Below are 26,982 nucleotides of genomic sequence, written 5' to 3'. Positions count from 1 at the left end.
GCGACTTTCACTTTCACTTTCTGGGTGGCCAAGGGAACCGTGGGGGGGGGGGGGCCTCTCCAGGCCAGTGCTGGTGGGAGGCATTCCAGAGAGAGGGTGCCAGGCGTGGATACTCCCCGACCCTGGTGTACAAGGCGGAGGAGGAGATGGGCCAGCCCATCTGCAGTTCACACTCTTACTTTTTGAATCCATGTGTGTAAAAAAGTGGGAGGGAAGCAAGGAGGGGATCCTAAGCCAGGCAGCTCCAGCCAGGAGCACCCCCCTGTTCTTAAGGCCAGGCTTGGGCCTCAGGCCATGCCTCCAGGAAATAACTTTGTCCATGTGTTTCCTGCATCCGGGTGTTTGGGACTTCCTGCCACGTAAAGGGCATCCAGCCCTTGGTGCCCCAGCCCTCCTTCCCGCCCCGCCCCCCCATCCCTGAGCCTTGCCCACGCTGGCCTCCTGCCTGCAGCTCACCCTGCCCTTCTCCTGCCAGCTCTTTTACAGGTTCATGGGCCTGGTGTCCTGAAGCCCTGCCCCTAAGTGCTGACCAGATTCAGTTGTCCCCTCCACCGCACCCTGAGTGGTTGTGTCCTCACCCCCAGCCCCCAGCAGAGGGAAGGCCTGTGAAATGAGGGACCTGGTCCCACAAGCATTGCCCCCCTTGACCATTGTTGCCCCACTAGTGGCTCCCAGACGTCCTCACCAGCCCACCTGTTGCAGGCTGTCAGCTACAAATTGGCATTTGTCAAGAGCCTTGCCAATGACTGAACAACAAGGGCATTTGCCCTCTGCCTCTGGGGAGACTGAACCCTGAGCTGCTGCAGCTATTGACCTTCAACACCTCCTGAGGGAGTTCCGGGTGGAATGAGGCAATCTGTACCCTGGTAGGGCAGGTCTTTAGATAATTGGATATTTTCAGGAACTGATTTCATGATTCCAATCGTGCATCTCCTCATATCTAGAAAAGCACTAAATCCCTTCATGATGACAGCAGATGCTTGTGAATAGCAGAAAACCTCTTGTAAAGTAAGTGCTTGATTGCATGGAACTCCGCCTTCACCAAATCTTACATATTGACCTTCTCCCACTGCCTCTCTTTTGGAGAAGGCAATGGCAAGGTACTCCAGTGTTCTTGCCTGGAGAATCCCATGGGCAGAGGAGCCTGGAGGGTTATAGTCCATGGGGTCGCAAAGAGTCGGACATGACTGAGTGACTCACACACACACACACACACAAACACACACTGCCTCTTTGGAGCAGCCTCTCAGAGTTGTCTGAGGTGCTGCCTCCCAGGCTGCAGTCCTCATTTTGCCCCAAATAAAACCTAACTTGCAGCTCCCAAGTTGTGCATCATTTTTAGTCGATGAGACTCAGTCAGTCCCAGCTTTTGTAGGCTCCATCCACCCTTTGGCCTGGGTCCACCTTGCCAGCCTCATGCCAAGCCCTACCCACCAGGTGTCCACCTCTGGGTGAGGGGCTGGGCAGTTCTGACACCCACCACCTCGCATGTCTGGGTCTGCACAGCCCCCCATCCCCTCCCCCAGGCCCACCTGCAGTCCCCACTGCCAGAGCTCCTTAGGCTGCGTCCCCACGGATGGGACTGTCTTCAGGCCTGAGCCCGTCCCCCCCCCCCCCCCCGCCCCCTGCAGTGACCCCTCTGGAGCACTGATTGTTCAGATGCTCCTTGACCCTCTGAAGGAGACTTTTCTGTTCTGACTCCCCTTGGCCACCTGAGTGGCATACAAGAGAGAGGCGGGGGGGTGGGGGGGGTGGGGGGGGCGGAGAGAGAGAGAGAGAGGCGTGTGTGGTGCTGGGGCTTCTCCGGGCAGAGGAACCCCTCCAAGGGGTCCATCTGCCCCTGGAGGCTGCTGACCTTGATGCTGGGAGGGAGGCCTGTGCTTACTGACCCAGAGAGTCAGCTGTCACCACTTCCCCCTCCTCCCCAAACGCCAAGGTCAAAGGGGCAGGGGACACAGAGGTCCTGGGAAGAGCTGGAGCTATTATTATTCTCCCACTTGCAAATTATACCTATGACAAGTAGCTCAAAATAGCTGAGGGTGCAGTACAGTGGGGAGGGAGGTGCTGAGAGATGGGCGGGACTGCTGGGAAGCAGGGTTGGGGGAGGGCTGGGGCCTGGGACAGTCAGCTCCTGTTCACAAGGTGGGAGCAGGACTAAGGGACGTGAGAAGCCCCAGGGTGTGCCCACCCCACTTCCTGGATTCCATGGTTTTAAATATTTTGACTCTGTTTTCATCACACATACACAAAATCCCAAAGCAGGATCTGTTTTCATCACACAAACACACACATAATCCCAAAGCAGAATGTTTTCATCACACACACACACACACACATACACACACAAAATTCCAAAGCAGAATCTGTTTTCATCACACAAACACACACATAATCCCAAAGCAGAATCTGTTCTTGGAATGTAGATCCTGATCTTTGAAAAATGTGGTCCCTCACCAACCTAAACAGCATATTAAGAAGCAAGCAGAAATATTACTTTACCAATAAAGGTCCATCTAGTCAAGGCTATGGTTTTTCCAGTAGTCATGTATGGATGTGAGAGTTGAACTATAAAGAAAGCTGAGCGTTGAAGAATTGATGCTTTTGAACTGTGGTGTTGGGGAAGACTCTTGAGAGTCCCTTGGACTGCAAGGATATCCAACCAGTCCATCCTTAAGGAGATCAGTCCTGAGTATTCATTGGAAGGACTAATGTTGAAGCTGAAACTCCAATACTTTGGCCACATGATGCGAAGAGCTGACTCATCTGAAAAAACCCTGATGCTAGGAAAGATTGAAGGCGGGAGAAGGGGACGACAGAGGATGAGATGGTTGAATGGCATCACTGACTCAATGGACATGAGTTTGAGTAAACTCCAGGAGTTGGTGATGGACAGGGAGGCCTGGTGTGCTGCAGTCCATGGGGTCGCAAAGAGTGGGACACGACTGAGCGACTGAACTGAACACCAACTGTGGTCCACAGGGAGAAGCCCTGTATCTGGTGCTCTTGGAGGCCCAGAACCCCTGATCGTGGACCAGAGGAAGGTGGCGGCGGTCAGGAGCCAGGGAAGCGGCAGGCATGCAGCGCCAGACCAGAGGACCGCATAGCCGCTCCGGGTTCCTGGCTGCGTAGGATCCAGGCAGGAAGTGCGGGCTCCGCCTCTGCCGCTGAGCTGGAGAGGAAAGGGCGGGCTCAACTGCCCCCTGCTGGCCACAGCCGGACCAGCAACCTACAGGCAGCCGCTCCAGCTCCCCTGGCGACCTCATATGGAGGCCTGGTCCGAACCCGCGGAGAGGAGGCAAATCCATTGCCACATGCAGCACAAAGGCGTGGGTGGGGTGCTGTGGCAGGAAGGATGGCGCGGTAGACAGAATAAGGACCCCCAGGGTGTTTGCATCCTAACCCCGGAGCCTGTGAATGTTAGGTTACATGGCGAAGGGGAATTCAAATTGCTAATCAGTAGAATAAGGAAATTATCCTAGATTATCCGCCTTCAGTTCAGTTCAGTCGCTCAGTCGTGTCCGACTCTTTGCGACCCTATGGACCTCAGCACGCCAAGCTTCCCTGTCCATCACCAACTCCTAGAGCTTGCTCAAACTCACGTCCATCCAGTTGGTGATGCCATCCAACCGTCTCATACTCTGTTGTCCCCTTCTCCTGCTTTCAATCTTTCCCAGCATCAGAGTCTTTTCCAATGAATCCGTTCTTCCCATCAGGTGGTCAAAGTGTTGCAGCTTCAGCATCAGTCGTCCAGTGAATATTCACAACTGATTATCTGCCTTGGCCCAGTGTAATCGTGAGGAAGAGGAAGGCAGAAGAGCCAGAGAGAAACATGGAGAGAGAAGGCAGAGAGCAGTGCTATTAGGACCCCACTGCCCTTCACTGGCTTTGAGGATGAAGGGGCCATTGAGCCCAGGAAATAGATTTATTCTCCCTTGGAGCTTCCAGAAGGAATGTGGCCCTGCCGACATGGATCTCAGCTTGGTGAGACTTCAGTTCAGACTGACTTCAAGAACTGTGTGATCACGAATGTGGGTTGTTTTATTTGTATTTATTTGGCTGTGCCACATGGCTTGTGGTTTCTTCAGTCCTCCACCAGGGATTGAACCCTGGGGCCTCAGTGATAGCAGTGAGTCCTAACCACTGGACCACCAGGCAATTCCCTGTGGGTTGTTTTATTTACTTTTTATTAAGTATTTTAATTGATTTTTAGAAAATATTTATTTGGCTGTGCCAGGAGTCAGTTGCAGCACGTGAGATCTTTGATCTTCCTTGCAGCACCTGAGATCTTAGCTCCCCAACTAGGGATTGAAACTGTGCCCCCTGAATTGGGAGCATGGAGTCTTAACCACTGGATTGCCAGGTAAGTCTTCTTCATGCATATTTAATAAAAAGCAAATATGCAGCCTATAATCATCTTCCAGGCTGTAATTAACACACTCATTATTTCATAACATAAACCACCCCAAAGTTTGCTGGAAATGGCTTTTATTAATAATAAGTTACATGATGAGATGGTTGGATGGCATCACTGGCTCAATGGACATGAGTTTGCGCAAACTCCAGGAGATGGTGAAGGATAGGGAAGCCTGGAGTGCTGCAGTACACGACTTAGTGACAGAACAACAATAACAAAGTTTGCTGGAAATTGATTTTAATAAGTCACATGATACAAAAGGATAGGAATATTCAAAGGGCACTTGGTGAAACACTGCTTTGTCCCACAAGGGCAGAGAGAAAAAGTTAAGGCACAATGGATGCTCAGAAAACAGGAAGGAGGGGCTGAAGAGTCAAAACAAGTAATCTGTGTACACACACACCCATCACATCCCTCAGGCCTCTCAATCTATCAGATAAGAATTCACCTGGCATCAAAACAGTGAGTGGGAGCAGATAACCGGAGGGCTAGGAGCCAGAGGGGCTGGGAGCCAGTGAGGTCTCCAGGAGAGATGAGATGTCCTCTAGCTGGGAGACACCTATTCATTATGACAGATACCAAAGTCCCTACTGCTGGAGGGCAGGCCCCCCTGGAAACATCTGGAGTTCAAGAGCCAGCAAAGGGAGGAGGTGAGTGGGCTCTGACATCCGGAGACAGGAGGTTCACATTCGCTTCCCCACATTCTCCACCGGGAAGGGAAGACAAAGAAAACCCTGTGTCGGGCTGGATCTGCCTCCTTCCTGTGGAAAGTCCCCGGAAGCGCCCCTGACGGTGGTGGTGGTGGGGTGACCACCCAGAAGAAGCCCAAGGCTGAGAGGCCAGCTCTTCTGGGAGGAGGCAGGAGGCCGTGGTAAGAGCTCCACCCAGGCCACATCCACCTCCCTACAAAATCCCCGAGAAAGAAGAGACCCCTCCCGGCCAGGGACTTTCCCGAGCATGAGCCTGGGGCTGGATGAAATCACAGCACCATCCTGGAAGGAGCATCAGCAGCTCCGAGATGGCGGGGGCACCCTCGTGAGTGGCCTGAGTTCACAGGCTTCATGGAACCAAAGCAGATCATAAAAAAGATCAAAACTGAAACTGGAAGCCCCCAGGGGTTTGGGAGCTCCTCGGGGTGTAGAGTGAGCCCGCGGGCCACCTCCCAGCACAGTGACACCACCAAAGATCAGCAAGCAGACTTTCCTTCTGGTCAGGGTCTCCTGCTCACAAGGGAGCAGTTCCATCCAGCTGGAGAGGGCTCTGTGGGGGCTTCACTGTCTGTGGAGGCCCCCTACCCTCTTCCCGCAGGGCCGTGTCCCAGCCTGGAGTGTGGGGATGTGGTCACCAACGTCCAGGGAAAAAACCAAAGACACACACTCTCCTCTGCAGTGTCCTGAGCCCTACTGCTCAGCCACCTGCCACCAGAGGGACTTCAGAGCGGGGAATACTCTGTCTTGAGAGGGGCACAAAGGCGAGCCCCTGGGTGGGAGTGGGTGGCCAGGGCCTGGTCAGACTGGTTCAGAGACAGCAGCGGGGCCCGGAGTCCAGGGGATGGCAGGCAGGCTGCGAGAGAGAGCCTGCGGCAGCCCCCAGCCAACTCTGCACACCCCAGCCCGGCCCAGAAGTGACTTGTCGACACGCAGAGGCCGCCCTCCCCGCCCCCCCGCCCCGCATTCGCCTTCGGGCAGCACGATGCCCCCATGCCCTCCTGCCTGCACGGCGGCCCTCAGCCCTGCTCCAGGCTGTCGGCGGGCTGCACCACAGTGTAGCTCCCCTGGCCCAAGGAGAGCTGCCGGCTGAAGAAGGATGTGCTGCGTTTCGGTTTCACCCGCTTGATCGTCTCGCCTGTTGGGGGAACAAGAAGGATGCACTGAGGAGGACCCCCCCCAGGGAAGGGCCTGGCCCCAGGGGAGCCCCTTCTGGAGCCTGTTCAGGCTGAGCTCCCCTCTTCACTCCCACCAGCTTCATGAGCCTCAGCCCCACCCCCACCCCCCCATAGTGAGAGGATCAGGGGCAGGGGGCCAGTCTCCTAAACCAGGTCACCAGGGTTTCCATGTGATGCTGGGCCTGCTGTGGGGTCCAAACCTGTTCGAAAAGAGACTGGAGAGGGGTACAAAGTCCAGTTAATAAAGAACTCACAGGGATGTCATAGATAGCATAAGGAACATGGTCCGTGATACTACAGAACTCTGGATGGCGACAGAGGATAACCAGACTTAGGAGGATCACTTCGTAACATATAAAACTATTGAATTACTATGTCAAAATCACTATATATACGAATATATGGTATGTCAACTGTAATTCAATTCTGGAGTAGGAAAGGGCAGCCCACTCCAGTATTCTTGCCTGGAAGAGGAGCCTGGCGGGGTATAGTCCATGGGGTCGCAAAGAGTCAGACATGACTGAACACACACATAATTCAATTACAAAAAAGAAGAAAGAACAGAGCAAAGTCACAAAATACCTATAATACATACCACTGCCTGAAAATGATCCTCGAAGAGATTAAACAGATTTTTTCTGGGGGAAGAGGGAGAGGGTGGCACTTGTGGAATTTTAGTTTCCCAACTTGGGATTGAACCTGGCAGTAAAAGCCTGGAATCCTAATCAGTGGACTGCCAGGAAAGTCCCTAAAAAGACTTCTTAAAAGTTAAAAATTTCAGGCCAGGTGATCAAGGTCAACATCAAAAGTCAAAATCATGTTGATAGTGCACCTTTGGTATGATGTGGTAAAAATGGCACATTACTTCTGTGATCTTCCTCCCCCAAACCCTTAACTCTTATCTAATAATGAGAAAAATAGAAGAGAGATTCCAGTAAAGGGGCATCCTACAATATGCCTGACCCGTACTCCTCAAGACTTTAAGGTCATCAAAAACCAGGAAGGTCTGAGAAACTTGTCACAGCCAAGAGGAGCCTAAGGAGACACGACAACCACATGAAGTGTGGTGTTCTGGATGGGACCCTGCATCTGAAAAAGGATGTTAGGTAAGGTTAACACTAAGGACTTCACTTAATTTACTGTATCATGTTGGTTCATTAATTCTACAAACATACCGTATTAACATAATATGTTAATTTTAAAAAGCAAGTGACAGAAGAAAAATAGGCAACAGAAATAAATGGTAATGCATGAAGAAACTGTATGTGATCAATCATGTAAAAACGACCTCACTTCACCAGCATCCGAACACCAACTCTGACGAGCTCACTGCCCTCAGGAAGATAACACCTGTGGTGGGTGAGGATGGAGAGGCAGGTGCCTCCTTTTCTCCTCGGGTGGGTACAGTGGGCGCACACTTTGACCTGGCAACCCCATTTCTAGTAATCTATCCCGAGGAAACAGTTATAGATTCCAGGCAAGGATTTGGCTACCAGGTAAGGTATGCTGTTTATAGTAGCTGATGAGCCCTTAGACAACAGGCGGGTTGAGATGCTAACCCTCTGTGCATTCAAAAATCTGGTATAACTTCTAGCTGGCCCTTCACAGAACTGTGGTCTCATCCACCAGTTTAATCAACTGCAGATCATGTGTGTTGTGTGTGTTAGTCACTCAGTCATGTCTGACTCTTTGCGACCCTATGGCTGGTAGCCTGCCAGCTTCCTCTGTCCACGGGACTCTACAGGCAAGAATACTGAAGTGGGCTGTCATTCTCTTCTATAGGGGATCTTCCCGACCCAGGGATCAAAACTGTGTCTCCTGCATCGCAGGCAGATTCTTTACCACTGAGCCAATAGGGAAAGCGTGCATTAGGGCACCTATGTCATCTTTACCAGCTGCACTGATTTCACAGGGTATGTATCCATCCTTCCCACCCCCACACCTTTAGTAACAGACACTAGTAGTTTCTAGTTTTTCACGTCTGGATATGCCTGTGGACACAGCAGTGAGGGGCTCTTACTGCCGGGGCCCCAGAGGGAGGCCTCCGACTCTCCATCAAATGATGGGATGCTTGCACCCCGCCCTTGCCCCCCGCCAGGTCCTGCTGGCTGGAGGCTAACTCTTTGCATCTGGAACTGCCCCCCACCTCCGGAGCTCCCTGTGGTGTGCATGTGCACACGTGTAGGTGTGTGTGCGCAGCACGAGGCGGTCACTCACCCTCCTCCACGTAGTCGATGGTGGAGAGATGCTGAATGCGGCTGCACACCACACTGCCCTGCCTCCGCAGCTGGGGGCGCTGGTGAGGGGGTGGTAAGGAGCCAGAGGCCGAGGTGGGGCCGGCCTCGTGGGAGGCGGCGGCCTCCGCCGCCTGGCTCAGCTCGATGCAGTACTCGATGAGGCTGCTCATCAGCTCGGCCTGGGGAGGAGAGGGGGCCGGCGTGAGGCCTGGGGGGCTCTCTATTACCTGCTGCAGAGGGAGAGGATCCAGACCCGCTGGTGGGGGAGGCCGATGAGGAAACAAATACCTTTTACACGAGAAAAGAAGCAGAGTCTGTTCTGTGGGCCAGGGGAGGCACCCCATTTGGGTTGACTTCAGGGGTCAGATTGTTGTTGTTTAGTTGTGTAGTTGTGTCCGACTCTTGTGACCCCATGTACTGTAGCCCTCTAGGCTACTCTGTCCTTGGGATTTCTCAGGCAAGAATACTGGAGTGGGTTGCCATTTCCTCCTCCAGGGGATCTTCCCGAAAAAAAGGAGAGTGAAAAAGCTGGCTTGAAACTCATCATTAAAAAAATAAGATCATGGCATCTGGTCCTATCACATCATGGCAAACAGATGGGGAAAAAGTGGAAGCAGTGACAGATTTTATTTTCTTGGGCTCCAAAATTATTGCGGATGGTGATAGCAGCCATGAAATTAAGATCCTTGCTCCTTGGAAGGAAAGCTATGACAAACCCAGACAGTGTATTAAAAAGCAGAGACATCACTTTGCTGACAAAAGTCTGTATAGTCAAAGCAAAGGTTTTTCCAGTAGTCATGTATGGATGTGAGAGTCGGATCATAAAGAAGGACCATAAAAAATTGATGCTTTCGAACTGTGGTGTTGGAAAAGACTCTTGAGAGTCCCTTGGACTGCAAGGAGATCAAGCAAGTCAATCCTAAAGGAAATCAATCTTGAATATTCATTGGAAGGACTGATACTGAAGCTCCAATACTCTGGCCACCTGGTGCGAAGAACTGACTTGTTGGAACAGACCCTGATGCTGGGGACGATTGAGGGACAAATGAGAAGGGGATGGTAGCGGATGGGGTGTTTAGATAGCATCACTGACTCAGTGGACATGAATCTCAGCAAACTCCAAGAGATAGTGAAGGATAGAGAAGCCTGGCTTGCTGAGTCGTGAGGTCAGCTGGGTGGGGTAGGCGGTTCCCCTGAACACACTCCTCAAGCCTTCTCAACAGGCTTGAAACATTACACGTTGCCATAAAAGGTGATGTGACCAGATGTTAGCGGGCAGGGGTCTGGGCACCTCAGGGCGGGGACAGCCAGGCCTGGCAGATCCACAGACAGAAATTGCCAGCAGGTGGCGTTGCCTAGGCAGGGCGTGTTCAGGGAGCGGGACACAGCCAGGACTGGGGTAGACGCAGGCTGGCTCTGGACCCCGAGATGAGAGCCCTCTGGGGAGCAGGGTCAGAGGCCGAGGGGGCGGTCGGTGACTGCCCACCCGATGGGGCGACCGAGGCTGCTCCAGAGCAACCAAGCCACCCTGAGGAGGGCAAGCAGGGCAGGAAACTGCACGGGAGGTCCGGGCCCCACACTGGAGTCGGCACGGAGCTGAGCGCAACAGGGCCGCCCTCTGAGATCCTCCAACGCCGCCTGACGCTCCTGAGGTGGGGGGAGGCTGCCATTACACCTCAGCCGCCTCCGACAAAATGAAATATCCATTCAGGATAAGACTCAGCAAGCCAGAAATGGAAGAGAACTTCCTTAACCTGATGAAGGGCGAATACAGAACACACAGCCAACACCACGCTTACTTAGAGCAAGACTGGAGGCTTTCCCCTCAGGCCCAGGATGTCTGCTCACCCCGACTCGCCAGTTGAGACCAGTGCTGCCTGGCAAGGCCAGGGAGAGGCAGGCGGCCGGCAAAGTTAGAACACAACTGCCCCCTTCACAGACAACGTCTAACGGTCCAGAGACAATCCCAAAGGAGCCTCAAAAACCCTGCTTTCAACAAGTGAGTGAGTTTCACAGGGTTACAGGATATGAGGAAAACAAAATCAACTGTGTTTCTATACGCCACAGCCGACAACTGGAAACTGAAACTAAAAAACAGTACCATCTCTGGTAGCACCAAAAAAAAAAGGGGGAGGGGGATAAATCTAATAAAAGGTATATAAGATATGTATGCTGAAAACCACAGAATGTTAGTGAAAGAAATCAAAGACAAATAAATGGAGATATAAAATAAATGGACCGGGGGCTTCCCTGGTAGTTGAGTGGTAAAGAATACCCCTGCCAATGCTGGGGACATGGGTTCGATCCCTGACCCTGGAAGATGTCACACGCCAAGGAGCAACTAAGCTGGCGTGCCACAACTACTGCGCCTGTGTCTGGAGCCCACGTGCCACAACTACTGAAGCCTGCGCGCCTTAGAGCCTGTGCTCCACAAGAGAAGCTATCGCAATGAGAAGCTCTATGCCGAAACTTTGAAGCAGCCACCGCTTGCCACAACTAAAGAAAAGCCTGTGCAGCAATGAAGACCCAGTACAAAGTGTGTTCGACTCTTTGTGACCCCATGGGCAGTATCCAGTCTGGCTCCTCTGTCTATGGAATTCTCCAGCAAGAATATTGCAATGGGCTGCTATTCCCTTCGTCTGGGGGATCTTCCCTACCCAGCAATCAAACCCAGGTCTCCTGCATTGCAGGCAGATTCTTTACTGTCCGAGCCACCAGAAAAGTCAAAGGTAAATAAATAAAATAATTTTTAAATGTCATTTAAAATAAATGGACTAGAAGATTTAAAAACATCTCTTCAAAAGACATTTTTAAGAAAATAAAAAGTTGTAGACAAAGTTATAGACTTTGTCAAGTTATTAGACAAAACATTTGTAAAATATTAATCTGATAAGGGACTGGTATGCAGAACATATAATGAACTCCTATAGCTCACTAAGAAGACAAGCCAATTTAGGGATTTCCCTGGTGACACGAGGGATCAGAATCCGCCTGCCAATGCAGGGGACACAAGTTCAATCCCTGGTCTGGAAAGATTCCACATGCTGCAGAGCAACTAAGCTCGTGCGCTGCAACGACGGAGCGTATGTGCCGCAACCACTGCAGCCCTTAGCGCCTAGAGCCCTTGTTGCTCTTCAACAAGAGAAGCCATCGCAAGAAGAAGCCAGAGCACTGCAATGAAGAGTAGCTCCTGCTTGCTGCAACTATAGAAAGCCTGCACAAAAAGCAATAAATACCCAGCATGGTCAAAAATAAAACACATAAATAAAATTATTTTACAAATTTCCTGATTTCAACCAAGTGGACAAATGATTTGAACAGACATTCCATCAAAGACCTACAGATAACAAATAAACACACAGAAGGATAATCAACATCCTAAGTCATAATGAAAATGCAGACGACGACCACGCTGACCTGCCACTACCGTACAGTCATTATAATGGCAAACAAGCAAACACTGACACGACCAGGTGCTGAGCAGGATGCGGAGCACCTGGACCCTCGGACATGGCTGGAGGGACTGTAGGATGGCACAGTCACTTTGGAAAACAGTTCGGTAGTTTCCAGTAAGACTGATCATATGTTTATGATACAATCCAGGAAACCCACTCCTAGGTATTTACACAAGAGAACTGAAGGCACACGCCCACCCCACAGCCTGTACACAAATGTCTAGAGCAGCTTTATTCACAAAAGTCCCAAACTGGAAATATCCTTCAGTGGGTAAAGAGCTAACCTGCAGTACATCCACCCAATGGACCACTATTCAACAGTCAAAAGGAAAAGACCAGTACACCGTGAAATGCGGATCATCTCAGCGGCGTGCATCTTAGCGAAAGTGGCCAGGCTCAAAAGGCTGCATAGAGTATGTATACTATAGGGTTGGATTGCTATTTGTTTATCTATCTACCAGGCGACAGACATTTGTGTGATTTTCAGTTCTTTGGTTATGATACACAAAACTGTATGAACATCTTAGTGTAAATCTGTGTGTAGACATACGCCTCTTTCTCCTGGGTAAATACGATAAGTATGTTTATATGACATTCTGGAGAAAGCAAAACTCTAGGTATTGCCAAGAGGAGGTATCAGATAGCAAGTGAAGAGATGAGTCTGAAATCATACATACATATCTCATCATCTGAAGAGATATGTATAAAACAATAAAAAAAAGAGAGAAAACCCCAAAGAAAAATTGGCAGACTTCAACAAACAGGACATCTAGATGGTGGATATATATGTAAGAGGTGCTCAACCTCATTTGTGTGTGTGTGTTGGGGTGGGGGAAGGGATGCCAACTAAAATCACGTGGATATTTGGGGGTGATGGAAATAATGCCAATAAAAAATGGGCAAAAGATGTGAAGAGACGTTTCACTTCTAAGAAGATATGTGGACAGCAAATAAGCAGCTCTGTAGCTTGCCTGTGGTGGCGGTCGTTATGTGAACATGTTAAAACTCACCTCTCAAAACGGGTGCATTTTATTGTAAATTATATCTCAATAAAGTTGAATAAAACGTAAAGAGAAGAAGCACAAGGAGATATCCCTCCTCAACCACCAGAGTGGCTGAAGGGATAAGATGATGATACTATAACTCTTGGAGCCGCCAGCACACGGCCAGTCGGCTCCGGCGCGTGAAGCTGGGCGTGTGCACAGAGGACACATGCAGCATCTTCTGCCACAGACCAGAACTGGACACCCAAGGGCCCGTCAGCAGTGGGACGGGAAAGTCAAGAGGGGCAAACACACACACGGGAATGCCTAGTGCAAGTGGGAGACCACGGCACTGGCACCTACAGTGGGATGGAGCTCCCAGATACAGGGCTGAGCGCCAGACTGGGCAGATCAGAATGCACCGTGGGGACCCTCTGCCGTAAAGTTCGAAGCCAGGCACAACGACTCTGGGGTAACACCAGTCAGGATGCGGGGGTCCCTTGGTGGGAGGCACGGCTGAGAGGGGGACCGAGGAGGGGTTTTTCTTAATCTGAAAGGTGTTACATGGGTTTCTTTTTTAAATATATAATTTATTTATTTTTGGCTGCACTGGGTCTTTGCTGCTGCTCGGAGTTTTCCCTAGCTGCGGTGAACGGGAGCTACGCTCCAGGCACCGGCTTCTCATTGCAGTGGCTTCTCTTGTTGCGGAGTGTGGGCTCAGCAGTTGTGGCATACGGGCTTTTAGATGTTCCTCAGCTTGTGGAATCTTCCTGGACCAGGGACTGAACCTGTGTCCCCTGCCCTGGCAGGCAGATTCCTACCCATCGTACTACCAGGGAAGTCTGTTACATGGGTTTCTTTTGGGAAATTTGTTGAGCTATATACACTTAGGAGTTGGGCACTTTTCTGTATGTATATTGTAATTCAATGACATGGAGACTTCCCTGGTGGTCCAGTGGTTAAGAATCTGTCTTGCAATGCAGGGGACACAGGTTCGATCCCTGGTCAGGAACTAAGATTCCACATGCTGCGGAGCAACTAAGCCTGTGCACCGCAACTACTGAGGCTGTGTGCTCCAGAGCCCACGTGCCACAACTAGAGAATTCGAGCGCCGCGACGAAAGATCCCGCATGACGTGACAAAGATCACGCGTGCCGCCACTAAGACGCAATGGAGCCGAATAAACAGGTGTTTTTTAAAAAGAAAAGGACGTTTGAGATTTAAAAAACAAAAAACTGTGCTAAAGAAATAAAACAGAACATTTAGATTAAAAAAGAGAGACCTGGGTAATTCCCTGGTGTTCCGGTGGTTGGGACTGTGCTCTCACCACTCAGGGCCCAAGTCTGATCCCTGGTCAGGGAACTAGAATTCCACAGGCTCCAGTGTGACCAAAAAAAAAAACATCTAGGCCAGTGATAAGGCAGGGGCAGAGGGAGCAGAGTAGCCAGGAGGGTTTAGAGGCTCGAGGCGGAGGGGCAGGAGGGGCTGTGTGCTTTCACAGATGGGGAGTCCCTGGAGCACATCTCTGCTCCGGGAGGGGAGCACCAAGGCACTTAGTTCTGGAAGGGACCTCGGCCACGACCAGGGTGGGAGGAGAAGGGACAGGGGTGGAGGTTGGGTGGGAAGACAGGGTGCTGAGTGCACAAGAGTGAAACAAGGGCACGCTGGTCACACAGCCCTGCGCAGCCCTCCACCAACCGCTGCCCCAGCTGCCCCACCACCTGACTGGCCTTCTGCACCCTCGTGGGTGGCTCCCAGTCAGCAGGAGTCAGCTCCCTGACTCCCAGGAGTCCAGGCCCTCAGCAGCCCTCTCACCTCTTTGCTAGCCAGTCTGAGACCTCCGATAGCCTGGGGCCCCCTAAGTCCACCGTCTCCACTCTCATCCCCGCCGGGGTGTGGGCAGCACCCACCCCTACCTGCTTGGAGTAGATCTTGAGGAGCTTGTTGACCGGTGTGCCCTCGTTGTCCCCGTCGAACTCCAGCCATAGCACACACTCCTCCTCCTCGGGGGAGGTATGGTCCCAGGACAGCTCCTGGAAGCGCAGGCCCAGCAGGACGTGCTGGCCAGCGGAAGACAGAGCTTGGACTCCTCTGGGCAGAGGCCCGCTGCCCTGCCCCATCCCCGAGGGCATCACCAAGAGCAGACACCTGGCCAGGCTATATTTACCTCCAAGGCTGAGCCTAAACTTAGGTGTGAGTTTCTCTCAGGAGAGGAATCCCTGCTTCCATCAGACCCTCAAGGAGGGCTGTGGTCCAGGAACTGAGACCCCAATCCCACAGCCCTTCTCACCAGCAGGTCAAGCCCCTGAGAGCTGGGACGGGGGTGGGGGGGGAAGGGAGACCCTCCTCCCCCAGAGTTCAGCTGGGTGGCATCTCGGCAGGGGGTGCAGCTGGGCCCAGCATGTCAGGGAGCAGGTGCCCAGGAAGGGCTGGGGTCCCTCTCTGGGGACCACCTGAAGTCTCCCCGAAACTTGTCTGTTAGTATGGGAGGGACTCCTGCCCAGGTGCATAGAAGCCCCTGGGGCGGGCTGCCAACATCACTTCTACACAGGCTGAGACAACCAGCAGAGACAGCTAGTGCCAAAAGCAGGAGGCGGAGCAGGACTCCGACAGCCGGGAGGGCTCCCAGTCGTGGGGTTTTTCCAGAAAACCACCAGTCTCCAGCCACTGGTCGGGCAGAGCAGCCAGGCCCTGCCAGATGCTCTCCACTAGCTGCAGCCCCTTCCCCTAGTCACCCCCCTGCCCTGCAGGCTGGGTAGGAAAGCTGACCCACAGTAGGCTCAGTGAAGCCCCCAGAACGACAGTGGAAGACCCAGAGACATCCGAGGGAGGGAGGCCCGAGAGGCTGCCCACCCTGCCCCAAGGCCAACCACAGGCCCAAGGGAACCAGGAAGGCCTGGGTAAGGACCCCACTCCCCTCCTCTCCACTGAGGCCCCCGCTTCAGGTCCCTCCTGGAGGAGCAGGTCCTACCTTCTCCCTGCAGTCGATGACATGCACGCCATCCAGGCTGATGGCCACAGACACTGGCTTGCGCCCGCCCCGGTACAAAAAGCCCTGGGCTGGCTTGTCAATCTCGCCGTGGAAGAAGGCACACCTGGGGAGGGAAACTGGGGTTAGTCTGTCCCTTCCAGCACCAAGAACAAGGCCAGGGTCGGGGTTCACCCGCCAGTAAGTGCACAGGCCAGGCCCTGTCCCAGGCACCTGAGAAGCTTATGCTGTTTGGGAGACTAAAGGTTAAGTGGAAACCCATCCCAGGGAGGGAGAAAGGGAGTGGGTGGGCCAGAGGGAGGCTTTGTGGAGGTGGTGGCCTCTGATCAGGCAGGACAGGAGGGCTGGAATAGACAGGACAGGAGGGGAACTGGGTGGTACAGAGCGAGCTGGGCCCCACAGGCAGAAGGCAGAGCATGAACACAGGTGTGAGATAGAGTGAGTGATGTTCTAGGAATGGCCAGGAGCCCGAGAGCTCAGAGCCTGGGGGCTGAGGCTGCTGGAGGCTGGGAGAGCCTGGGGGCTGAGGCTGCTGGAGGCTGGGAGAGCCTGGGGGCTGAGGCTGCCTACCATCCCCCCACGGGCTGCTCAGTCAGGGAAGCCACTTCAGGACTTGACACTGAGAAAGGGCAAGGGGCCAGGGGCCTTGGGACACCCAGGCACTGAGTTGCCACCCTCTCCCTCCTGCCCCGCCATGGCCTGTCACACTTGTGCCCTGGGCTCTCACCCCTGGCTAAGCTGGTGAAAGCAAAGGTGTTAGTCACTTCAGTCGTGTCCAACTCATTGAGACCCTGTGGACTCCCGAGAGCTGGTTCCTGGTATTGTCACTGATTCTTTTTCTCTCGCTCCTCCACCTGCTGCCACCTCCACAATGCGTGAGTCAAGGTCAACGATTGGCCCCAAGGGGCCACATTGAACTCGACCTTGCAGAAGCAGCACCTCAAGCTTGGTCATTCCTCCTCCTCACCCTCCCCTTCACCGGGCTGGCAGAGACCCTCCTGCCGGGCTGGCTGACGTCCTCTGCCTGGTCCAAACTCACTTCTGTGGCCATTTCTTGGGGCTCCTGGTTTCAGACAGTGCCCGCATTCTGATGACTCATCCACTACCTGACTCTCTTCTCAGAAACCCAAGGGTTCGCCTGGAAGTGCCACTTGAAGGTCTGGCAAGCATCTCAAAATCAACACATTCAAAGACAAGCCCCCCAGTCTGCCTTGACCTGTACCCCTTCCCGCCCCACACCATCCTGTCTCAGCTGGTGTCACCACCCCTCAGCTGCTCGGGCAGAAATCTGGAATCCCCTCGGCCTGCTCCCCTTCACCTCCTCTCCTGCACACCTAGCAAGCTCCTTCCACTCCACCCTCAACACCTCTGGAACCCGACCACCCCTGGGATCTCCCCTCCTGGGGCACCACCACCCGGCCTGAGCCTTGGCACTCTTTGGAGTGTAGCCACTGTCCTCAAGGCTCATCCTGCCTGCCCATGGTCTGTTCTCTGCTTCTACTGTTGTCTCTCTTGCCCCTAGAATGGCCTCTTCATGGGCAGGAACAGTGGTCTCTTCTGCTCACTGAGGGGTCTCTAGCACCTCGAGAGTGCTGGCACCCAGTAGGTACCCAAGAGCTAAGGGCTAGAAGTGCCTGTGTGAACGAGAGCTGGCGGAAGGGGAGGTGGCAGGTCCAGGGGCCACGTGACTGTAGCAGGAGGGAGCAAAGGACCTGCCCGGTGTCTGAGCTCGTGACAGGAGAGCGGGAGGAAGAGTGTCCAGCCCGGGACCCGTGGAGCCTGAGGCGCTGGCATCTAGACGCGCCTCAAGGACAGAGCTCAGTGGGATTGCAGATGGGTTCATGGGCCGGGGAGGGACACAGCGCCCGGGGCTGTGGCCACACTTGGGAGCCGCTCACCCGTAGAAGGGCAGCTCGTGGCACTTGAGGAGGTAGGCGCGGTAGTGGGGGCTCAGGGAGGCCTCACACTCGCTGTCGCTGTCGGCTCCCTCCTGCACCCGGCGGTAGGCGTTCAGCAGGCCCTGCTCGCCCGTGCTGGTCTTGGCCCCACGGCCCCGGAGAGCAGCGAAGAGCCCGTGGCCCCGCTTGCAGAGGTGGGCAGGGAGGAAGGAGTCCAGCTTCTCCCTGTAGAGGAAGGGAGATGGGGCTGGGCTGAGGACGGCTCTGTGACTGCAGGCTGGGAAGAAGGTGCAGTCCTGGGGTGCGGGGAGCATGGGGGGGTGCCTGGACATGAGCCCCCAGACAGCCCACTGCCCCCATCCCTGCAGCGTGCCTGGTTGGTGAGAGGCCTGAAGGCAAAGCCAGGAGACAAGATGAGAGCTGAAACCAGGCCCATCCCAGACCGTGACCAGAGGGTCTTGGGGCCAAGCCTGTGTCACCGAGTCCTCTGGAGGGTCTGGATTCCTAAGTCAGCAATTTTACAATCAAAAGATAGTGTAAATGACCTAGAGCCATTGATGTTTTGTTCTGCTAAATAGAGATATTAAAATAAATCACCATCAGCACAGGCTCATGAAGGAAAGGGCATTTTCAATCACACAGACTCAGAGTCCTGGTGTGATGGCTCCGTGTCTCCCCCTCAGACAGCCCTGTGACTGTGGCTGGGCGCCGGCCCTCCCGGTGGACCGCAGCTGGAGCCCTGGGTATGAGCGCCTCTCCAAGCTCGTTTCTCCACGTTTCAATGACAGGGATCCTTTCTCCACGTTTCAATGACAGGGATCCCTACTCACACAGATGGGTGCTGCCATGTGCTTGGCATATGGCAGGCGCCGAACAAACACAGTTGAGGTCGTCATTTTCACTGAAGAGGGAGGAGGCTTCTGGAGGAGCAAGACTCCAGGCCACGGGGAGGGGTGGCCGGCCCTGTGGCCCTGACACAGAAAGGAACGTGATGCGGGGAGAGGCCTGGCTGCAGAGCAGCAGGAGAAGGGGCATCCAGGGGGCTGTCCCCCGACTTCTCAGGACTACCATTTTCATCATCTGTCCCCCCACATCTCTGCTTCCAGCCACAGCTCCCCCTTGTCGTTTGGAAATCCGGCCTCCTACCCTCAGTCCATGGGGTCTGTGCAGGCTCATGGCGGGTCCAAAGGAGGATCTGGACCTCAGCCAATCAGTGCCCTGGCCACTCTGTCTCCTTTGGGTGGGCCTGGGCCCCGCCGTCATCATCAGATGAGTCTCAGGACTCTGGTCACATGAGGGATGAGGTCTCTTCTTGCCAATGTGCAACTCCTGTGGCCACCCGGCCACTGTGTGGCAAGAGCTTGCCTGAGTGCAGGCTGGCCCAGAGGACACAGGGCTGGGCAAGGAGAGCAGGGACCGGGTCTGGTGGCCGGGGAAGACCCAGTCAGAGCCCCTGAACCTCAGTCACCCTCTGCTGTCTCAGTCACTCAGTCATGTTCGCCTCTTTACAACCCCATGGACTGTAACCCGCCAGGCTCTTCTGTCCATGGGAGTCTCCAGGCAAGAATACTGGAATAGGTTGCCATTTCCTTCTCCGGGGGATCTTCCTGACCCAGGGATCGAACCCAGGTCTCATTCATTTCCTGCATTGCAGGTGGATTCTTTACCCATTGAGCCACCTGGGAAGTCCTCAGTCACCATGAACCCATCCATTTCCTGACAAAGTCCCTCAAGTCCAGACAGTCTGAGCTGGGTTTGCTGTCACCTGCAATAGGACCAGACATGCCCATCACAAAAGCCGGGATTTCTATGAATGCCAGCCTCAAGCCAGCTCAGCTGGAAGCGTTCAGGCTCCGCTGAGCGTGGGTGGCCCTGCTAGGCCCCAGCTGTTAGTCACGAGGCACAGGGCCCAGTCTGGGCACATCCTTCCCCCTGCAACACAGCTATACACCAAAGGGCTGGTGTTGGGGGGAACCCTGAGTCTAGGACAGGCTGTGTTCCAAGTACATCCTCATTACAATTACTGCTAAATTTCAGGATTTGTCCACGGAGGTCAGAGACAGGCTGGTCTACTTCCTAGGTAGACTCAATTGTCACAACCCCGAGCCCTGCCCATCAAAGAACACGGTTTCTTGAGAGACAGCTGGGAAGCATGGAGCCAGCATGCTGGAGTGTCAGGAAATGGGGCCTGTCTCTGGAGTTCAGGACTAAATCAGACAATTGGTGGCAACTGGGACTCAGAATGTGGTCACTCCCCGGCTATGACTTCCAAGAGAATAAACCCAACTCCCTCTGAGCTCAGACAGGGCCTGGGCTCCACCCTTGCACACAAGTAGGGGTCTTCTCACAGGTGTCACTTCACCTGTCTCCCACTGCCCAGGCCCTCAGCCCGGAGAAGATGAGGAAAAGGAGGTCCAGAGAGGTGGGGTGACTCATTCAAGGTCACACAGCATCAGGGCCTCCTGACTCCAGGACCTGGCAAGACCACTTGCAACCAGGATTCTGAGACCAGGGGGTCCCCTCCACGGGCCCTCACCTCAGGGCGCAGGCGGCGGGCTGGCCAGGCTGGTAGGGCCCAAGCTGCACGCGGCACACCAGGGCTCCCAGGGCCTCGCAGTCCTCCACGTCGCAGGGGTACCGCGCGGCCAGCACGTTGCCCTTGGCCTCCTCATAGAGCAGCCGCAGGACCTCCTTGTCGTGGATCTGCGAGCCGGAGCAGCGGGGAGGGGTGGCTCAGTCCGGAGGGACACCCATGTCCCGGGGTCAAGGGAGAAGGGGAGGCTGGACACCCTGGGAGGTGGCACCGCCTGGGGCTCCCTGCCTCACCTGGAGTTCCCGCCATTTGGGGAAAAACACGTTTCTCCGGAACTGTAGGGAAGGCTCATCTGGGGAGAGAGGAGGGGGTTGCTGGCCACCCCACACAGCCACCCTGTCTTCCCCGCTAACTGACCCAGTCTCCTCAGTCCCCGAGCCTTCTCCACCACCGCTCAGAAAACCCCAGAGCTGTCCAGAGATAGGGGTGTGTGGCTTAGCTCAAGGTGCTCACTGTTCCCCCCAACCCACCCTATCCTGAGCCCCCCTCCCCTGGGGGAGATGCCGGCCCTGGCCTCAGCGAGGGCAGCTCCACCTGCCAGTGGAGGCCTGGCTGGGCCGGGAGGTCACACCCCAGACCCAGGTGGGTCCCCGAGCTAGGGACGCACAGGCAGCAGCACTGACCCATGGCCACGTCGTCATCTGGGGCGTCAGTGAATCGCAGCAGCAGCTCCTGCCACTGGCGGCCCAGCTTGTAGGGCTGGTGCTTGGGCTTCAGCTGCACCTCTGCGGGAGGAGAGAGAAAGCCACCGTGAACCGTGAGCAGCGCAACTGCCCACGCTCACAGCAGCGACGACGCACTCAGGGCCAACGTTCACCGAACCATTTCAAGGGCTTTACAGCAACTGCCCTGAAATAACCCTACTCTCATTTCATCCCCAGTGAAAACTGAGGCTCAGAGAGGCTAAGGTATTTGTCCAAAGTCAAACAGCAAGTACGAGGGGGTCAGATTCCAGGCAGTCAGTCTGACTGTTCCCTACAGCGCCCAGGGTGGGCTGTAGCTGAGAGGCTGTAGCAGACGGAAGGTGCTGGGGGTGGCGGTCCTGATGCCCCTGGCACGACCTGGAAAGCAGAGCCCAAAGCTGGTGGTAGGCTCAGAGGCCCAGGGGGCTGTTCTGCTCCTGGCCCTGCCTGGGCCTCTGCCTTGCCAGCCCCCACCCAAGCATGTCCCCGGGGGGCTCTGGGCTCCAGCCAGCCTTACCCCGAGCTCTGGCAGCTCAGGGGACTCCAGTTATCAGTACGGGACAGTGGTCCCACACTTCCAGATGGGGCCTTTCTGCCTAGAGGCTGTCCCCCCAGCGAGACGGATTGTCCCTGGAGCCCTGTTCCACGCAGAGTGACAATGGCACTCAGGTCAAACCTTCCCAAACAGCCAGCTTGAAGGGTGGCTCCAGCAGGCGGTACCCCTCCCTGCCTCACGGCCCTGGGGCACGGAGCACCGCCGCACCCGCTCTGGGGGCGGACTGGGGCCAAGAGTCCTGAGGGCCCGCATCAAAGATGAAGTGGCCTTTCAGCCTTCCTGAACCCAGCCTGGGAACAGAGTGGGCGCTGACCCTGTGCTGGGGCCTCCTGGCCAAGGCGGTGCCCGGCATAACCCACTGGCCACAAAGGAGGCCCATTCATGTTCTTGCGAGGGGGCAGACGGAATGTGACGAGGAGGGAGTGGGGGAGGAAGTCAGCTGGCCAACTGCAGGGACAGGGAGCTGAAGGCCGGGCAGGGGCCACGTGAAAACACCACCCCCAGTTTTCCAGAGACACAAGCCGAGGGGCCCGCAGTCCTGCCCGATAGCCAGAGGGTGAAGGTGGGGCGGCTGAGCTGGGTGGGAAGCAGCCGAGAGAGACTGGTCAGCAGGAAGCGGGTGGGTGAGAGCAACAGCTGGGCAGGAAGCTCCCACCGGTGGGTGGGGGTGGGGAGACAGGCATTCCCCCCACTCCACCAAGTCGGCATATCCTCCCTCCAGGGCAGAGGCACACACTCCTAGGGGCCCAGGGACCAGGCTCACCCTTCTGACCCTGTTTCTCTACAAGGGAGAGTATGTAATCCCAGAACAAGCCTGGCCCCAGCACCAGGTGGAGCATCCTCTCCCTGGCCCCTTTTCTGACCAAGCCAGCAGACGAGTGGCCCTATTCGGAGGCCCCAGGGGGCTCTCTGCAAGCCCGCTGCATGTCCCCCAGGCCTGAGGGCTGGAGAGCCCCCACTACCCTCACTCTTGCTCCACCCCCGCCTTGGGATCTCAGCCTGAAAAAGCAGGACAAGGTGATCAGAAACTGGGCAGGGCTGGAGGGTCCCTGCAGAGAAGCTGGGTTCCCACTCATCGTCCCTGCCCTCAGGAAAAGTCGCACCCTTGGGGTGGCTGCATCCTGGGCCAGGTCCCACCTTCCTCCCAGCCTCCAAAGAGCAGGGTGCAGTTCAAAGAGGCTGGCTGGGGGAACCACCCAGGCTTCTGTTCCAACCTCTGTCCCACCACTTGCTGCTCCAAACCTCAATTTCCTCATCAGTATGACCAGGCTGGGGCCATGAGGGTAAGGTGAAATTCTACTTGCAAAATGCGAGCTCAGGTTGTGGCGCGGACCACGTGGTCCGTGAACGTGCACGGCTCCCTCCCTGTCCCCCATCCCGCTCCTCCTGATGCCCAGGCTCCAGCATCCCCTGCCACCAGCACCAAGAAAGGAGACGGGGGCAGAGGAGCCAGGCATCGTTCCAGGGCTCTGGGTCCTGGGAAGCCATGGGTGGCTCCAGGACACATGTAAGTCCCATCTTTCCCTGATGTATAGTGGCCAGAGGTTCTAGAAGCTGCCCTCTCCTCTGCCAGTCAGTGCCCTTCCAGCCCCCCTCCCCCGGGCTTCTCAGTGCCAAGCCTTACCCAGCAGAGGGGAGACGAGCCAGAGCGCGAAGGCGTCCAGGGCAATGTCTGGAAGCTGTAGGACCTCGCGGATGGCCCGATGCAGCTCGTGGGCACTGAGTGAGGGCAGGTTCTCCACGGCCAGGGGCACCATCGAATCATCCGCCAGGTACACCAGCACGTCGGCTGCTGCAATGTGGGCCCGGCAAGGTCAGCTGGGCCAGCTAGCAAGGCATGCCATCTAAGCATCTTCCACTCCCCTGCTGGGGTTGGACCCTGTATTCCTTGGGGTGACCAAGGCTACACTTCGGAGGCAGAGCCCCAGCATCCCCGAAGGACCCTGTGAAGAGTGCTTGTTAGCTCCATGCTGTCAATGCAGAGGCCCCGGGTTCGATCCCTGGTCAGGAAGCTAGATCCCACATACCTCAACTAAGGTCACGTGCTGCAACTAAAAAGCCAGCACATGGCAACTAAGACACGGTGCAGCTGAAATAAACACATAATTTTTTTTTTAAAGTCTACCGGGACTTACTGGAGACCCTCAAACCACCCAGAAAGTCAGCAACTCTGGCCCAGGAACCAGCCTTGTCCCACCCTAAACCCCCAAAGTTTCAAACTGGGGCTGGCTGCTTCACCCCCAACACACTCCCCCCACAGCCCCAAGGACTCTGGTATGCTTTTCCCCTGAAAGAGAACATTCCACAGGTGGGACTGAGGCAGAGAGAGACTGAACCCATCTTGAGATTACAGCACTTAGTAAATCAAGCAAGGAGGGAGGGAGAGAGCTGGTGACACACCTTAAGCAAGCCACTATCTCTCTCTGGCCCAAGCTACGTGGGGACAGAGGATTCCCAAGGCCACCCTGTGGTACAGCAAGTTTCAGGGCTTAGCCTCCTTAGGATTCTTCAAGCCTCAGGACTCAACTCGATGGCCTTTCAGAAGGACTTAAGTCTTAAACAGGCCAGCTGAGGTACAACCGTGGAAGCTGAGTGTTCCCTGGTGACAGCCTGTTTGGAGCCTGGAGCCCAAAGGAGACCCTTGGAAGGGCAGCCAGATTCAAATCTCCATCACTGGAACCAGAGGCACCTTGAAGCCCTGACGGCTCCAGTACTGCCTGGCCTCTGGCTGGCTGACTGACTTCAGCATGTCCCATGCCTCAGGCGCCAAACCCATCCCCCTCTACCCCACCCAGAGCTTCTGTGAATCAAATGAGGATAGTTTATTACTAACACAAATGAAGGTGCTTTTTGGATCCCCAATCTGTTCAGCTCTAACAGTCACTTTCTTGAGAGATCATAAAATAACGTCCAGTTCAGTCAGTTCAGCTCAGTCGCTTAGTCGTGTCCGACTCTTTGTGACACCATGGACTGCAGCACGCCAGGAGGCTGAAATTCAGAGGGACATCTGGGGCAGTGAAGGCTCCAGTGTCCTGTACTTAACCTCTCTAGGGCCCAATTTCCTTCCTATAAAATGTAAATAATGATCCCTGTTTTCAAAAAACTATTTACCAAACAGAGAAAGTGAATATGTCACTTTTCATTCATGAGATTTCATGTGAATTTCACAGCTACCTAAGGTTTTACAAGTGAGGAAGATTTACAAGTGAGTACCCAACTCTGCAAGTAGCCTAGTGACAGAGCTCAGGTCTTCGGACTAACTTGTCACTTTTCCACATCCCAACAGACCTTATTTGTTAATTAATAATAAAGTTATCTTCAATGACAGAGATGACGAGCCAGGGTCACGTCCTCGGGGCTGGAACCCTAGGAAGGTACGGCGGGGTGGGGACTGGGGTCGGGGACCCACCTCGGGCTCCCACGGAGGACACACTGCTTCGATGGGACCGATCAGCTGGGCCGGGCTGCCCGGTACTGCCTTCCGGCCCGTCCATCTGCAGAAGGAAAGAGAAAAAGTTGTTCCTGGAGGGTCCAAGGATGGGGGTGCTGTCACTGAGGAAGGAAGGGGTTCAGAGCTGATCTCCGAGGCTGAACACCAGGGTTGAAGGCACAGGTGTGCAGACTAGCGGGGTGAGGGGTTGGGGGGAGTCCTCAGTCAACTTTAGATCGGGGCCGTGGCGGTCAGGAGAAGGGTCAAGCTCGGCTCGCCAGGATGCCCAGGCACGACACGGCACACCCCTATCAGGGGCGGAGGCCGGTGCAGGGCGTCGCCGCTCTCTCACCTCGCAGGAACGCAGCGCCCGCTGCCTCAGTCCAGGTTCCTGCCCTGACCCGGGCCCCCAGGTTCCGCTCCGTCCTCACTGCCCGCCGAGACGCAGGATCCCACCCGCTCTCCGGTTCCCGGGGCTGCTACGCGGAAGCCCGGGCGGAGGAAGCGCGGCGCGCACGGCCCCGCCTCTCCGGCCTGGCGGGAGCCAATCGGAGCCAGGGGCCGCCGCGCACGCGCCCTGCCTCCCGCCCGCGCGCGCCCGTCCCTCGCAAGCTCGCGCTTCTGCCGGCCGCGAGGCTAAGGCTCCTGGTAGCCGAGTGGACAAACTGCCCCGCCACCTACCAGAGTGACTGGGGGGCCCATGACCCCCACGCACAGGCCCCGTCTGTTGGCCTGTAACAATGTGGCGAAGGTTCAAGGAAATAGGGACTAGAGCTCGGGGCGCGAGCTCTGGCGCTCACACGCCTGTGACTTTGGGCTAGTCCCCTCACCTGTGAAGGGGAGGTGCTTCGTGGGGACGTGTCCCGGAGCCACAGTGTGCTGGGCGCTGGGTAAAGGCGATGCTGGCAGCCTGCCGCAGTGCCTCGGGGCCGGGAGTGGGGATGGGCTCCCCACGGTGGTCAGGAACTGGGTACCTGTCTTGACTATTCCAGACAAGCTCTTTCCCTTCGGATCCTCAGTTACCCCCTCTGTCAGACGAAGACATTGGACTCGATGACCTCCAAAGATCCTCTGATTACGTGTCAGGAATCCAGGCTGGGCACCCTTGTTATCCCAGGGAGCAGTCACATGAGCCTTCACTATCTTAGACACACATCCTGGGACACCTTGCGGCTTTCCCAGGCTGGGTAGAGGTGCTGGGCTCAGAGGAGGCAGGTGTGAAACCACCTATCCCCAGGGTCATGCCACCAGCGTGTCCTGGCAGGGCCAGCGTGTGTGTGCCTGCGGTGTAGATCTCAGGAAAAAAACAGGCCCATGGATCACCTTCCAGAGACTGTTCCAAACGACAGCAATGGGCTGGGTGATCAGGAGGTGGGGTGAGGGGTGGAGGGTAGAGGGCTCACCTGCCCTGATTGCAGTGTGTTGGAAGGCAGCTCCAGCCTAACACAGTTCAAGTCTTAATATTTGAAACAATTCTATGCCTACCCCCTCCAGGGCCCAGATTGCCCCATGATTGACCCATTACATCATGTCTTCCTTCCCAACATGACCTAGGGACTCAGGGAGCTCAGATGGGAGCAGTGGGAAGTGGCATCTGCCTCCAGGTTCCTGGCTCTGGGATGGGACACAATAGTTCGGTGTCTTCCCTGAACCGGCTGGGGTGAAGTGCCATCACAGTTCAGTGTGTTGAGTGCTTACTGGGATGTGGGGCTTGGGCTGGGGCAGGGTGTGGAGATCTGGGTGAGACACAGCTCCTGCCCTCTGGAAGGTTATGTTATGGTTTCACTGGGAACTGGAGGGAGAGAGGAGAGAGAACACCAAGAAAGATGCATGGTTTTTTGTTTTTGCATTAAAATTTT

The 26,982-nt window shown here is 55.2% G+C and overlaps 1 protein-coding gene across 3 annotated transcripts; it reads right to left on the bottom strand.

Annotated features, from left to right (window-relative positions):
• Positions 1 to 4,634: 4,634 nt before the first annotated feature.
• FRMD8 (FERM domain containing 8) lies at positions 4,635 to 25,634 on the bottom strand. 3 transcript variants are annotated; one of them, XM_065937717.1, is made up of 12 exons: positions 25,476 to 25,630; positions 25,103 to 25,187; positions 24,527 to 24,681; positions 23,318 to 23,485; positions 21,078 to 21,179; positions 20,688 to 20,746; positions 20,398 to 20,564; positions 17,862 to 18,086; positions 15,946 to 16,069; positions 14,891 to 15,034; positions 8,517 to 8,715; positions 4,635 to 6,259 (listed from the first exon to the last, which is right to left on the bottom strand). In XM_065937717.1, the coding sequence occupies exons 4-12, from the start codon at positions 23,448 to 23,450 to the stop codon at positions 6,141 to 6,143; spliced, it is 1,272 nt and encodes a 423-aa protein (XP_065793789.1). In that variant the 5' UTR covers positions 23,451 to 23,485; positions 24,527 to 24,681; positions 25,103 to 25,187; positions 25,476 to 25,630; the 3' UTR covers positions 4,635 to 6,140. The 3 variants fall into 3 exon arrangements, with proteins under 3 accessions (XP_065793789.1, XP_065793788.1, XP_065793790.1); XM_065937716.1 differs by lacking the exon at positions 24,527 to 24,681 and having other exon boundaries at positions 25,476 to 25,634; XM_065937718.1 differs by lacking the exons at positions 23,318 to 23,485; positions 24,527 to 24,681 and having other exon boundaries at positions 25,476 to 25,634.
• Between the last annotated feature and the right edge of the window lie 1,348 nt (positions 25,635 to 26,982).

The sequence above is a fragment of the Muntiacus reevesi genome, chromosome 5 (genome assembly GCF_963930625.1).
Source record: "Muntiacus reevesi chromosome 5, mMunRee1.1, whole genome shotgun sequence".
Classification (NCBI taxonomy): Eukaryota; Metazoa; Chordata; class Mammalia; order Artiodactyla; family Cervidae; genus Muntiacus; species Muntiacus reevesi.
This window is presented reverse-complemented; position numbering and strand designations above follow the sequence as displayed.

Excerpts from the sequence above, each read along its gene's own strand:
- FRMD8 (XM_065937716.1), bottom strand. The coding sequence starts at position 25,187 with ATGGACGGGCCGGAAGGCAGTACCGGGCAGCCCGGCCCAGCTGATCGG. Across the intron at positions 21,180-23,317 it reads GCTCGTCTCCCCTCTGCTGG|AGGTGCAGCTGAAGCCCAAG; the intron begins GTAAGGCTTGGC and ends CTCCTCCCGCAG. Across the intron at positions 6,260-8,516 it reads CATCGACTACGTGGAGGAGG|GCGAGACGATCAAGCGGGTG; the intron begins GTGAGTGACCGC and ends TTCCCCCAACAG.